A 15,423-nucleotide genomic window follows, 5' to 3' on the forward strand; every position below is an offset into this window, starting at 1 on the left:
ACAGAATCTGCTGTTATTAGCATAAAACAGGAACTTGTAGATATGTGCTGATAATTTTTTCTTAGACATGCTTGAAGATTTCATTAACAATATTTAAAACTTGAAGTGTTATGGAAATCATCTCTCATATAATTACATTATATACATTAGAACAGCTCTCACATTGTATCACCTCAGAAAAGTTATAATCTTGTAGAATGAGCCATCAGATTAACATTTTCTAAGAAATCAGTGCTGGGTTCTCACAGTGAAAAACTATTCCTCTGGCAGGCCACCAGAATTTAAATTTGGCAGGCTGTAGTATAGTGTAAGGTTTACTTGTTCAATCAAGCATTCAATTAACTAACGTGTCAGTATGTTGGTCCTTTGTGAGACAAATAAATGGCAGCTAAAGTGCATTGAGCCATCTGAATGGATAGTTGTGTAATTAATATTTGCTTTTAATTTATTGTAAGATGTCCAGATGCTCTGGCAATCAGTTCCTGGGAAATCCTTAAAATAATTGACTGAGTTCTGTAAACTTACTAGAGGGCAGCAGGTTTTCCTGTCTCGCTATGTGATTAGAATGGGGCAAATGATTCAGCAGACCTTTTAAAATTCTTAACTTTTATTATTAATATGTTGTTTATAGCTCCAACATAATTTCTGTGTAATTCAATGTTTATTTAATAACAGGGTTTATCTATTATTTATAATCTATTTCAGATTGTCATTGTTTTGGGATGACAAACCATTCTCCAACTCAGTAGACCAAGATTTGTTAGTTTGGCAGAGAAGAAAGCATGTAATTTCATGACAATTTTTTCTTCAGTTGCTCTCATCTTTGTGAGCTACTCCAGAAGTTAATCTTAATTGTGTAAACACTGAACGGGGAGAGAGAAAGGCATTTGCAGTGTGTGATTTTATTACATATGTGTTGATGTAGGATGAGCTGTTCTCTGAGCATAGTCCAGATGAGTAACTTAGGCTCTATGTACAACTTCTATGAGAAAAACTGGAGGAGGAGGGGAGATCAGAACCTTTCAGTGTGTTTTTATCACTACAATATGTAGACTAAGATTATAGTTATGCTGAACTAAGACTGTAGCTAGGTTAAACATTCCCTGAACCCATTGGAGATCCAGGCATCTCAGAGAATGACATAGCTGGGGTATCCCGTTCCCATTAACTACTGAAAAAGCCTAAGTCAATATTGATAACTGAAATCAGGTGAATCAGACCATTATGTGGCAACACTGCATTTCACCAAGGTCTGAGAGAACATGGGCTGCTTCTCAGCAACCAGATGAGATCGAGGTTGATTGGCTGTGTGGCACATTTTATATTTACATCACCTGGTGACATTGACACCATGAGAATTACAAGGACATTTTTAAATGTCATTCCATTGGTGATCATTTGTCAGTTTCATATGCTTATTACAGGCCCTCATGAAAGGGCCATTTTGTGTTCCACTGTGCCATTTCCAACCCTATTTTTTATGTCTGGTAAGTCTTAGAACTGATTTTTATCTTCAATCTCTGTTGCATTTGCATCATGATGCGTTGCCCCCACTCAGACATTGGACAAAATGTCATTTGTAGAAGAATCATTCCCACAACTATCACCCCTGGCTTATTTTTCCTCTGACCAAAGTTGTATTGATTTTTCTACTGCTGTCTTCCTGGCTAGCAGTTAATGATCACACTCAATGTACAGATAATAGAGATGCCAGTATCCTTGTAGGGGTTAGCTGTGATCACACACAGACATTCTTCTGCTAAAGTACAAAAAAAAAAAAAAACCAAAAACCCAACCAGAGCTCCCACAAGCATTGATCTACGTAGACACATTTATTTATATGATAATGGAAACCTCACCCAGAAGGGGTAGATTAGTTCACAAATCAGATTTAAAGAATACATCTTCAACCTTTACATCTTCATTCAAGATATAGAGAGTTCATTTTTATGAGAAACTACTTAGCAGTTACCTTTTTTTTTTACATGCAGTACACTATGATCACTTCTATGTTTAAAAATCCTAATATATTTAATATGCAGTAGGATAGAATATTGAATTCTATGTTTTGTAAGATTTATTTTACATAAATGAAAGCTTTTTAAAATATTTGAGTAATATTTTCCAAACTCCACATAATCTGTCTTCAGTTTCTAACTGGAATCTGCTTTATTTTCAGGAGACAGAAGTTTGATAATATTTGGAAAACATAACCGGTCTGACAGGTCTTCAGTGATATACTGAGAAGCTGAGGTACCACAAATGACTAATCATATTTGTAAAACAGAGCACTGTGAACAAAACTAATTAACAATTCTTTCATGTTTTGAGCTATTCAGTTTGGAACTAGTTCATATATGGATTGGAATAGTTAAAGAACATGAATTGAATCTTCCTGTCAATATAGCAACTCTTTTACACTTGAAAATGCCTGTGTTCCTTTTCCCTAGCATCTTTTGTTTCAGTAAAGCACACCTGATTTTTTTTAAGTCTATGAAGGCTGCTAACCAAACAGTTCCCTAAATATCAACAGGAATCTTATTTCTATCTCAAGGAAAAAAAGAAATATATGACAGTCCACATATGAACATGAAACAAATTATTTCTCTGACATTTTTTGTTCCTACGTTATTTCCTTTCTCGTTATCTTGGACATTATTCTTAGGAAAGTCATTAAAAGTTCAAAGGTATGTATGAGATTAAGGCTTTCAGGAGACTGAAACTGAAGATCAGTTTTCAGTACTAAGAACTCTTGCAGTATGCAAAAATTTGACATTTCTGTTGCTCTTGGAGTACCTTATCAGCAGACAGTGAACTTTGAGTTCCTACAGATTAAAAAAAGTTACTAGCATGCTGTGAAATGGAATAGCAAAAGTTAATCCTCTTTATTCAGTGTACGTATGCAAGGTTCTAGCATGGCAAAATTTAAAGGGTATCATTTCTATAATTGGTGCTTCTAACTCAGAGAAGTTTTATCTGCATGTTTCTATCTGTACACAAAGCACAAGCATTAAAGAATAGCCATATTCAGTCACTCTGAATATGACTTTTCAGAACCTTTTTTTTCTACCAGTCTTTTTTTTGCTATTTCTTCAGCTTGAGAGAGAAAGTAGGAAACTCTTCTACAGCCCTTAGCTAGAGCTAACGGGATCAGGCAGTATTTACTGCCAGGATGAATCTGCATATTAACTAACCCTTTGTGTAGGGGTCTAGGACCTGAAACTCTTTTATATTGCCATAATTAAAATGAGTCGACTGGTCAATTAAAGTGAACTTTTCACTATTAATGACCTTTGATTACCCCTAACTGAAGAATCAATGGTATGAAGTCAGGACAGGCTGGAAATACTAATCTGGAAAGCCTGGAGGGTAGGCTGACATATCATGTAATGAGGTCTGAGTCCAAAGCTAAAGTATTTAGTTCTGTCATATTAAGAGTTGTATCATATAGTCTCTGATAAACATAAATAGGTCCTTGCATTCATCTAAGGTACTTCTGTCAGTGATGGCAGACCTGAACATGCAATTTAAATTTCTTTAAAGAAGCTGCTGCTGATGCTCTGTCCAATGTTTAAATTATCAGCAATGTTATAGTTGTCCATTATCTTTAGACTGGATTGAGCTTTAATAGCAATACATTTACTTATTTATTTCAATAAAATATTTTTTATTAAAGGGCGATGAGTAAATTCTCTTACTTCCCACAGCCTCTGGAAATGACAGAAGTCTCTGGGCAAGGATTCAGTTCCAATAGTCAATGATTTCTAGTCATGGGCTTGTACATGGAAAAGGGCCTCATATCACCCTCAGGTGGTTTGATGAGAACAAAGAATTTTGGATAGGTAAAATCCTATCATCCTCTATCCATTAACTAATGTTTCTAAAAGAAGTTAGTATAAGCCTAACCGTGGTTCAAATAACTCTGGTGAAAAATCAATGAAGAATTCAATGGAGAGTGTCCAATCTGCAGTAAGTGCTTTTAGGCTTTGAAATAAACTTACCAATTCAAAGAAAGATGAGAAAAATCAAGAAATATTAATGCCGCCACTTCTTTACTTTAGAACAACTACACAACAACAGTTGAGTATGTCTCAACAACACTACTAATTTCAGTGATACGATTCCAAAATATTGAACTGAGTGGAAGCACAATCATATTATGAAAACACCCCTTGTGGCACTATCCATTTAAAGATGCCAAAGAGAAAGATAGATGGATTCTTCATTGGATCATTCTTTTATTTATAAATACACAAGTCAGTAGCAGCATAGTTCGTTCTAAAAGCATACTTCATTATTGCCAAGTGTAGTGTTTCTTGATAGTTTTCCTCCAGTAAGTAGCAATATGTCAAACCCCACATATTTAACTTACTTCTCTTGATGTCAGAAGACCATGGCATACCCTAAAGAACAAATATTTGAACAGCGCTAAAATCCTGTCAGCAAAGTCTTGGGTACCCATCTGTTACATAGATAATAGACATACTGAAATGACTGACATTTGTTACCAATACTAACAAAATAGTCAAGACTTGTTGAGTGTGTGTATGCATAACACTACAGTATGCAAATCTGTATGTATATACAAGTACATCTATTAGTTATATGTCAATATGCATATAAATTCCTGCCTAAATATTTACAATCAATTAGTATATTTTTCAGTCTTAGTTTTTATATTGCTTTCTGCTGACTGAAAGGGCATATGGAAACAATAGGAACATATGGAAGAAAAGATCTGTTTTAAGACCAGATTGTGGTATGTTTACTCATATTGAATAACATACAAGGAATATTCCTTCTGTGGCATAAAATACTCTGCTGTGAAGAAGTGTCACAATACAGAACTTGGTATTTATTCACACTGTTAGGTATTTGCTATTTATTCACCTGCAGTAGTGATGGTGTCACATCAGAACTAAACTTGGAGTTGGATTGTTTAATTTATTTCCAAATTCTACCCCATGATAATTTTCTTGAATCAGGGCTACTCTTTTATTTACATAAACTGGGAAAAAGCTCTTACCTCTGCTGTATAGAGATTAACAAGAAGGCTTATTGAGGTTTCCCATTTATAAACATTATGCTGTTTAGTTTATCAGCTTAAAAATGGGATTTTTCTAAACGGATTGCCAGTGCCACACTGTATCCAAATAGCATTTAAACTGTGAAAAATTGTTTGCTTCTTAAGGCTGATGAGACACTGCATATTTTACTCACCCTATTTTGCCTAGGCAGTGGCATGGATCTCCAAAGTGTGAATGGTCTTATGTGTGAGGGGTACACAGCCACTCACCCTCTTGCACCTTGGAGAAAAGAAAGAATGGAATTTCAAGCTTAGCTCTGAGCATCTTCCTAGAACAGCCTGAAGCTTAACTGCAAATTCTTCCACCCTTTCCTGCTGTAGCCACACTGGTTCCAAATTCCACCTGAGTTCCTGTCAAAATAGCTGGAGATATTGGCTCTACAGCAGTAAACTCCAGCTTTTTTATTTGTTCCCAACACATCTACCCACAAAGACACACGAGAGAAGTCCAAGGGATGTTTGAAAAGCATTAACCTACTTTACCTAGGAAAATGCCAATTTGCATAGATGATTACTATATGTACAAGTAAGAAAATGTAATTAAGGCCCTTATGGTAGACATCACACACATGAGCCTTTCATAAAATTACATAGGAGGTTGTTGCTGAGGTCTTGATCCTGGCTAAGTCCTACTCCTTGATTTTAGTCCAAAGTTAATGGCACATGAAGAGGAGAGATCTTTTACTTTAAAAACCCTGATCCAGCAAACAGTTTTACATACATGCATCATCTCTAGAATCAGAAATGCCCCAAGGTTCCATAATTAAAATATGAAAAAAATCCCCAAACAACTACATTCTTAATCTGAATGGACTCAGCTAATGGAAATTCTATAATTCATCTGGACATATCAACTTATATACATTTGTGCTTGATGTAAAATGCTTAAAATTAAGAAATCAAAGTGCATATTACTAGCTGCTCAATTTTAAATCCTTTAACAAAAAAATAGCTTATTTCTCAAAGGAAAATATGAATAAAGTAACTGTTAACTTCAATGGAGTTTCTATATAAAAAAATAGAACTTTACTGGGGATTTGGATTATTTAGACTGGTAATAGTATTTTTCAAAAGAGAGAATGTAGAATGCCACAACCACTTTGAAAAATTACAGCACTGGCAGTTTATATCTGTATAGATTATATCTATATAATCTGGAGAAAAATCTGTGGATATGCCCAGTAACAGAAGATTCTTGGTTCATTCCCTTTTTCAGCCTAACATCTACACTACTCTCTTTTTGATTTACTAGCAGTTCAGTAAAGTATCTGTTCCCAGTCAGTAAGCATTAATTTTCTTGACAATAAACTTGTAAAAAATTCTGACACCTCAAACTAATATTGAGTCAGAAGATCCATGAACGTAGGGCAGCTTCACATATTAAATTTGAACTCATAGGACAGAAAAGTTAAATATTTCATAATAATAAGGCAAGCAAATAAATTCCACACTTGCCATGGAAACACTGACACTCAACTAACAGCAGCACTTGATCACACTCTAGTCATGTAAAGTTATCCTTTAAACCTTAATTCTGCAGTGAAACTCCCTCAGCATTGCAGCCCAATCATACCTCCTTAAGTATTTCTGGCTTACTTCTTTGGCACTGGGACTTCTATCTTTCTCCTGGGTTATAAAGCAGGAAGCAGAGTGTTTTCACACCATAAGCAGCAGCACGTAGAATGTTTTAGCCACATCCAAGTATAATTACGGGCAGGATACTGTCCATACACTACTCTAGTAGAAATCTTTCACAGAAAATAACTGAATCTTGAAATTAGCAGTAGCTTCCCCAGACCACTATGTCCTCTGCAGCTGTAGAGAGAGGGTGTGGAGCTTGGCAGGCTGAGGCCCCTGATCCCACACGATGCTCTGTGTGAGGCAGCATTGCCTCAACTCCAGCAAACACGGATGGAATTACAGACGTTCAACACATCGCATAAGCGAGTCTATAAACTCTGCCAGTTTTGCACATTACTTACCTGAAGTAATGAAAAGAAATGAAAGACACTTACTCAAAATGAGGCAAGAGAACTAAAAGTGCACATTCTAGCACAGACCAAGGGCCACTTCTTGTCACACCCCAAAGGCCATGTCTTGTTGGACCCTGCTTTTAACCTTAAATCCACTATACGGATCAATAGCATATCCCATAAACAGCATGCTATGAGGGTTTTGGTTTAGGTTGGGTTTGTCGCCTTTTTTTTTTTTTCCCTCTCCATTTTTTACAACCATAACACTTGAAAGGAGAAAAAGAATCCCAAGAAAATGAAAACAATGTCCTCAGGTGATATGAGGATGGAGACAAAATCTGACACTAGCAAAACCTATTTTGCTACCCATCCTTAGAGTCCTCTCTCAGTGTGCACAACCAACAAGCAGTAAACATTCTGGTCATGACAGGAAAACATTTCACAAAGGCTCTCTATCTTTCTAGAGAAATGAATTGAATTTTTTAATAAAATGTTAAGTCTCAAAGCAATTCAAAAGATTGCATTTTGAGAAGAGAATCATATCTAAGCAAAAGAAATTCTATAGAACTGTTACTCAAATAGCTAACGGAAAGCTTGAAATGTGACACAGAAGAAAGACTGCAAAACATCTTGACATTGCTGTCATATTACAAGTCAGTACTTCAAGAACAATGAATGAGATGTAAATATTTACCCTAGGTAGCTAGACCAAAGAATGTAAACAGATTCCAAAGATAAAATGCAATTTTTCAATATCTTTAGTGCTGGAAATGGAAATGTTAACTCTGCCAGGCCCACTGATCCTGAATGATGAATACAATCAATTACATTTTTTACCTGTCAGTCATTCGCATCATTGCCTTTCTTGCAGCTGACTGCTCCCTGTCTTCCAATTCTTGTTTCAAGGCACTAAACAACTTTTTATATTCACTTTTCATTCAGTCTTTTTTACAGATTCCCTACTGCCATCTCAGGTTAACACTGCTTGTTTCAGAACTTGTCTGTTTTCTTCCCACATTTTTCAGTGCTGCCTGTGTCCATGGTCTCCCATCTCAGAAAGGTGGCTCTTCTGGTCTCTGAAGTGTCATCTTAAATCTCACTCTTCCTCAAGCTCCACAAATTTTAACCACCTCCTAACAATCTGATGCAAAGTTCACTGGTCAGCAAGAGCCATTAACTTCAATGGGCTATGAATCAGGACCAGATTGCTGCCAGTAGCTCTGGACTGAAGTCTAGCTAAAGAAAAATAAGAAAAAAAAAACTGTATTGGTACCCTTGTTGGTAATTACAGACTGCTACTTGAACACAGTCTTGACAATACTATATCCTCGGTCAATACCAGCTCTTACTATTTCCAGTATATTTTCTTCAGTCCTTATGCAGAGGACTAAGGCCTTACACTGTTGTACCTTTATTTGTACAAATTCAGAGTGATGCCAAAGGTCTCTCACAGAGCTTGAATAAATAAGTATACACTCACTCCTAAAATTTCTTTTATATACTATAAAATACCATTCTACATTCAGCTGGGTAAAACAAGGAAAATCATCACGTTAATGAACCAGGTTACTAAATCATTGCAAAAAAATCTACCATTAAAATGGAGTTTAGAATGAAAGAGTAAGTATTCTGAAAGCATAGTGAAAAGTTTAAATTTAGTATGTTTTTAATTGTCACTAGTAAGGACATAAAATTCTGATCTTCCAAGGAATCTTTCTCTAATCCTATTAATCTAACTGCAATTTGAAGAAAAAGCATTTCAGAAATCAAAAATAACACTATAACTCTACGTTATTCTTGTTCATTCATAAACATTCTGGTCCTTATTCCCTCTTCATTTAATTCTCCCTGCCTCTTGCAACCTCAGGTCTCTAATGCATATTTTTATAAGGGAAAAATCAAATTAATTGCTTTTGCCCACCTTTCCTTCTTCTATCAGTTTTTAATGTTTTGCAAGTGCCTTATAAACCCAATGCCTTTCTGCAATCCCACAGTGCTCCCACCAAGTGGTACAGGGAAATCAGTTCTAACAGAGGATTTAGGCAATCTAACGTACCACAATAAGATACACAAACCCTAGGTAGAAGATTCTGTTCATGTTATGGGCAAAGTTATCATCAGACAGCCACTACATAAAATGCCTACATAAAGCTAAAATATTAGACATTTATTAAAAAGAATAATGTGGTTTGAGGCTATTTCAACAGTATTTGAGAGTAATTACAATTCACATTTTTTCCCTATATTGTACTAAGCAAGGTACTTTAGGGGAAATCATAAAAGTAACACTGCCTATTACCACATAATTTTGCCACATGTGTTAGCAAGGACAAAGCCCATTAGATGACCTTCACCAAAGAGGTGCAGTTTTGGGGGGACAGGTTTTTGTTTGCTTTTTTTAAAGATATTTATGCTTACACTTCTATTATAATGAAGTACACTCCACCCTCGCCTCTTCAGCTATAGTAGGCAAATGCTTTGTAGAAATGAAATTACTGTTGCAACAAGGTTGCTTATTACATTGTTTAATACAGAAAAAAAAGAGTTGGGACACAGTACATTGATAGGGGGTGGAGTGTATCATATATATATACAAAAGAGGGCTATTACTTCTGTCATCTGACATTGATGTAGGAAGAGAGAACAAAACCAAATGCATTTTCTTTTCAGCACTGAAACATGCAAAGACAAAATTACAAGTTATATGCAGCTCAGAATAATAAAAAGAAATGCCCCAGTATACTTCTTTAAATTTTTTTAAAATATATTTAATTCTCTGATCTTTCACTTCAAAACTTAGAATTAAGCAATGAGTGAACAGGATCTGAAATACAGACAAGGCATTGCTCACATCACATTAAAAGGCATCTTTTAAATGCTGCTGTGGCTTTCTAAACTTACACTGAACAGAATTTTTAGTTGCTGGGAATTTGAAATGCAAGATGAACTTGGCCACATTACATCTATTTTTTGAAGTGGAATTGTAAATACGCAATAAATTGCTGTTCCAATGAGGCAACATGCAGAATTCAAAAGGATTCTATTGACCTGTATATGAACAGATATCGAAGCAGTGGTACAAAACCCACAGCTCAAGCACAAAATCCTAGTGTCTGGATCTCTGAGTATACTGTTCTCCAAAATACACCACTTCCTTTTAACCATTGAATTTAGTTTTAGGAAAACAGCTGCTCACCAACTTTTTTTTTTTTTTATTTAAAAAAGAAAAAAAAAGGCAGGGAGGGTGGGAGGAAGGAAGAGGTGGAAAGAGCTCATGCATTATGATGATATTTAGCAGAGAGCTGCAAACAGAAAGCAAAGGCGAGTATTTTAAATGCGATAGATTTCAAGCAGAAATCTGAAAGTATTTTTTCCTAGTAAATTGCTTGCCAGAGTTGGTTGGGACAAAAACTGGGTTGCGGCTACAGACTGAAGCAGCAGTGGGAAGAAACAAAACAAACAGGCATTTACCCTCCACCCCAACACCCCCTTCCTCTCCCAGTTAGAAAAGTATGACTGATGCTTTTGGTTGGCCACAAGGCAAATATATTAGCTAAAATCTTATTCAGCTACTTCCACATCCACAGTCCCAGATGCTTAAAACTTATCATGGATTAAAGCCATGAAATAAAAATTTAAAAAGAAATTTCAATTTGAAATTTTATTGGCATGTTGCTAGAATGGTCAACATTGATTGACAGGAGAGACTTTGTCCACATACTCTGAGAACAGCCTTCCTGCACCTCCCCCCTCTTTTCTTCCTCTCTCTCGCTCTTTCAGCATTAATGCTATTAAAAGCCAAACAAAATACTGGCTATGGGTGTAAAGAATGCTGGTTTTTTTTTGGAATGTTGCCATGGATCCTGCTTCCAGTCGCGTCCCACGGAAGGAGGGTGCAGCCTCCTGACTCAACGGCAGGCTGGTCTCCCCGGACAGGGCAGAAGGAAGATAGCCACGTACTCCTGCTCCTCCCTATTCTTTCCCATCCACTATAGCCAGGTCCTTGATCACCCTCAGTTTGCCACTGGCATCGATCCGGCGCTTCTCGCGTATTAGATCCTCCAGGCTGTGGAACCTCGCCGTATGCACCTTGTTCTCTGCCAAGTGGATTTTGAGATAGTACTGCTGCTGGTGCTGGGTGCCAGCAGCCGCCTGCAGCTCCCCCCCGGCTTTGAACTCCCGTTTCCCGAAGCGGCACCAGGCGGCGAAGCTCTCGGAGTTAGTCCAGCAGATCTCGTCGCTTTTTAAGCCCAGGTGCCCGCAGGCGTTCTGCACCACCAGCTCCGCCACCAGCGGGCGGAAGCGGTACCAGCTATTCACCACCCGGCCCACGTTGCCCGCGGCCGCCTCGTACAAGCTGTCCTGGCGGATCTGCCCCTGGTGCAGGTGGATGATCTGCCCGCCGCCCACGTACACGGCCCAGTGCGGCGGCGGGTGCTCCGACGGCCCCAGGTAGAGCAGCTCCAGCAGGTCCCCCGGCTTGCAGAGGGCTGGCAGGGCTGACACCGAGTAGACACTGAGGTCCCCAGCCTGGGGGCCGCTGCTGACCTTGGAGAAGATGCATTCCTGGCCGCGGAAAGCGGAGAACTGAGTCTCGTTCAGCACCAGCTGGTGGTGGAGGTGGTGGGTGGGCGTCTCCTGCCCAGGGCTGCCGGAGCCCTTCACGCCGTACTTGTCTGGCTGGCCTCGCTCGTCCAGGTCCTCCTCCTCATCCGAAAAGAAGTAAGCCACCCCGACGCGCAGCTCGTCCTTCTCGATCCCCGAGGGGTCCCCGGTCGGCAGCTCGCTGTAATTCAGGTGGGTGATGCGATCCAGTTGATTTCCCATCAATGACAGGGCGAGGCGAGGGCAGAAATCGCCGGATCTAAAGGAGGGTGGGGTGGGCAGACACAGAGAAGAACAAGAGATGGGAAGGAGAGTGCACGCAGAGGAAAGGAAAGAAAGAACGAAAGAAAAAAAAAAATAAATCAAGGCACATACAAAAGATTTCAGCGATTCCGCCCTAAGACCCCATCCCTCCCCGACTCCTTCCCTCCCCTTCGTACAAGGGAGAAACTCCCAGTGCGGACCCTTCCCCCTATCCCCGGGGTGCGGGGCAGGGCAGAGCCCCGACTCCGGAGCGGCGGCTCCGAGCGCCAGGAGAGGAGCCTCCCCGCCGCCTCCGCGCGGGGGGGACGGAGTTGCACCGGGAGTCTCTGCTCTGCGAGGGGAGAGGGCTCCGGGGGCTCGGGGAGGCTCCGGCCGGAGGGTCCCGAGCCCTCCCTCCAGCGGTGTGCAGCCGGGCAGCGCTGGTGCGGGGAGGTGGCAGGAGCAGCGCACGGCCCCGGAGCTGCCAGCCCGGTGCCGGCAGTCCGGCCGGGACCCCGCAAGGCACAGGCAAAAAGCAGGCAATCGGCACCCCCTGCCCGAGGGGTCCCTCCCGTCCCCTTCCGTACCCGTGGTCGCCCAGCGCCAGAACCCCCCCAAACTCCTTTAAAGTCGTCCTGTCCCCATGGGCGCCGCAGAGGAAGCGCCACCCGTCCTCGCCGCCGCCACCCGGCTCCTCCGCCCGCGCCGCTCTGGGCTGCCCGGCCCCTCCGGCGAGGATAAGTAGCGGCGGCGCCGCTCCCGAGCCCGCCCCGGCCGCGCTCATTGGCCGCGCCCGGCGGCGGCAGGGGCTGGGCCGCGGCTCTGCCCGCCCGGGCCCCGCTGCTGCCGACACGCCGGGCCCGCACCCTCAGGCTGCCCCCGCCGAGCTCCGACCCCCGGGCTGCCCCCGCCGAGCTCCGAGCCCCGACCCCCGGGCTGCCCCGACCCCCGGGCTGCTCCGACCCCCGGGCTGCTCCGGCCGACCCCGGGGCTGCGGCAGGCGGTGCGTCCCGGGGAAAGGAGGTTGACGATCGTGCCCACCCCGAGAAGCCGCTGCATTGGACAGCAGTGAAAAAGAAAGAAATAAAAATAAATAAAAAAAAAAAAGAAAAAAGAAAAATAGAGAGTATTTTCTACCAAACCAACCTGCCCAGGAGGGACGCGCGTGGCCAAGAGTTGCTCTGTCCCTCGAGGCTGGAAGTGGGTGCCCCTCACCTCACTTCAGCAAGCCCAAGTTGCACCTCTGCGGTCTGAGCTGATATCCTGGGCTTCCTTTTGCTGAGGAGAGAGGCATTTGCAGAGGGCTGTTCCTCTCGCCTGTTACACCTCCAATTTTAGGACGGCATGAAGTGCCTTAAGGAAGTGCCTGTCTCTTGCCGTTTCCTTGATGTGAATTTGGAATGCTTGATGTTTGGCAGTAGGTGAGATGACTCTATCCACATCTGGACAAAGTAGCAGTTGTGGGTTGTCCTCAGATAGCATGTCAGCCTAGATGTCTTAAGTAAAAAGATGAGTCTGTCTGGCAGTAGCAGTCCACTTCTTCCAAAAATGTATAAAATCTAAAAATCCGTCATCTGGAGTAGCTACTAACAATAGACACTTTTGTACCTAATTTAGCACATTATGGAAATAGAACTCAGAAATTATTTGTTCATTTGACCACTCTTCCCCCCGTGAGGCTGAGTCAATGATGGGATTGTAACCTGGTCCTTCTGTGTTCTTAGTCTTGCTACATAATTGTGTGAACTTTTGAGAAGTGAGAATTTAAATATTTAAGACACTTCATGAAAAAAAAATCTAATGGCATTCTTTGGTTCAGATGTGAATCATATTAAAGTACCATTTTTAGCTGGAAGTAAATCTACTCATTTCTTTGCAGTGAAAATAGTTTTGTCATCTAGCCATAAGTATTTTTGCTTTCAGTGTTTATGGATAATATCTCTCTTTGCTGCTGTCCTTTTCCCAGTCAGTCTTCAGGTTTAGTTAACTGAGAACAATAATGCCATCACTTTATTCTCATTATAGAGAGACATTCGTCCTTAAAAATAGTGAATTTCAGTTTTTCGAGGTTCAAGCTGTATACCTGTGTTCATATGGATCAAATGCTGAAATTTTTAGATAGAAGTGTTTGAATGATCCTTTTCTTTTTCCATTCGAATATTAATATAGCTGTCTTTCTAGAATGGCATCTTTTTGTTCTCATTATTTTTTTTAACATATGCAAAGGCATCCCATCATAAATGGAGGAGAAAAAAAAAGATATGTTTAGTGAAATTCAAAGATTGACATCAGTTATTTTTTCACTGTGGCAGTTATACTAATCTATTGATCATTACAGACTTCCCATGTTTCATAAACTCAGGGGTTGTAGCCTGAGACTCACAGGAATTAAGCTGACTTGCAGCAGTTAAGGATGCAGCATTCATGGTCTGCAGAATCAGAAGGAAAATTTGAAAAAAAATAAATTAAAAATGAAGATTGTTTTCTAATACATGCTTTTTAAAGTTTCAGAGGACTAAACATAGCAGATGGATGTTATTTGTCTCTAGAATGGTGTAAATACATTTCTAATGTTATTTGTCTCTAGAATTGTGTAAATACATTTCTAATGATTGTCAGAAATTGTATGTTCTTTTACAGCATGACCTTCACCAACTGCAACATTTTAAATTAAATTATGAGGACACTCTAATAGGTTTAGAGCTAAGGCTGTAAAACAGTGTTTAAATATTTTGATTTTTTTTAAATAACTGTTAATGTGTTTCATTTTTAAAGCTAGTCCAAGTTGAAAGCCATTTTCTGTAGACCTTGATCGACAGTTTCTGTTTTCTAAACACTTTACATTTTTCCCGTTTAAAGTCTGCATCTTTTTAGGTTGCACTCGCACAGTTCACACTTCCCACGTTTGCCAATCATCAAGGCTATGTGGAGTAATTTTTAGATAGTTCTAAACAAACAAAACATTATTTCATCCTTTCCATGCAAAACAGTGGAGAACAGACTGCTTCAGCAAACTGCAGGTGCAGAAGGATGGAGTCTGGGTATAGGAAAGGCTCTGATCTTCAAAATAGGAGGAGTATCTCCTGCCAAATTTTAACCTTTTTTTTTGGCAATCCCCTGTGGTTTTGAAAGTCTGCTCAATGAGAGTATTCTGCCTCTTGTTGAAGCACTCACAATCCCTTACAATTCACCTCTCTTCATGACCTCTATTCAACACACTTCCAGCACCCATTTCTTTGTTTCATTTCTGTTTTCTTTCTGTACACTGTCTCATCAGCGCTTTGTGCTCTACTACTACCCCTCAGGAAGAAATTTTCCCTCAGTTTCTCTTCAGTCACAGTTTTATGATAGTGTCAAGAAGTTGATTTAAAAAAAGAAAACACATACAAAAAAATCCTATCAACCAGCAAGCCCCAAAACTTTTATATAACTGTGATTAAAGGACACTGCTGGAGACGCCTCTTTTGTCTGAGCTAATTTGATTAATGAATTTATTATCTGCTTTAGATGTTTAAC

The 15,423-nt window shown here is 40.2% G+C and overlaps 1 protein-coding gene across 1 annotated transcript; it reads right to left on the reverse strand.

Annotated features, from left to right (window-relative positions):
- Positions 1-4,214: 4,214 nt before the first annotated feature.
- LRATD1 (LRAT domain containing 1) lies at positions 4,215-12,627 on the reverse strand. Its single transcript, XM_036380242.2, has 2 exons — positions 12,495-12,627; positions 4,215-11,923 (listed from the first exon to the last, which is right to left on the reverse strand). The coding sequence occupies exon 2, from the start codon at positions 11,884-11,886 to the stop codon at positions 11,032-11,034; it is 855 nt and encodes a 284-aa protein (XP_036236135.1). The 5' UTR covers positions 11,887-11,923; positions 12,495-12,627; the 3' UTR covers positions 4,215-11,031.
- Between the last annotated feature and the right edge of the window lie 2,796 nt (positions 12,628-15,423).

The sequence above is a fragment of the Molothrus ater genome, chromosome 3, assembly GCF_012460135.2.
Source record: "Molothrus ater isolate BHLD 08-10-18 breed brown headed cowbird chromosome 3, BPBGC_Mater_1.1, whole genome shotgun sequence".
Taxonomy (NCBI): domain Eukaryota; kingdom Metazoa; phylum Chordata; class Aves; order Passeriformes; family Icteridae; genus Molothrus; species Molothrus ater.

What these genes read in the sequence shown, in the direction of transcription:
- LRATD1 (XM_036380242.2), bottom strand. Translation starts at nt 11,886, where the DNA reads ATGGGAAATCAACTGGATCGCATCACCCACCTGAATTACAGCGAGCTG.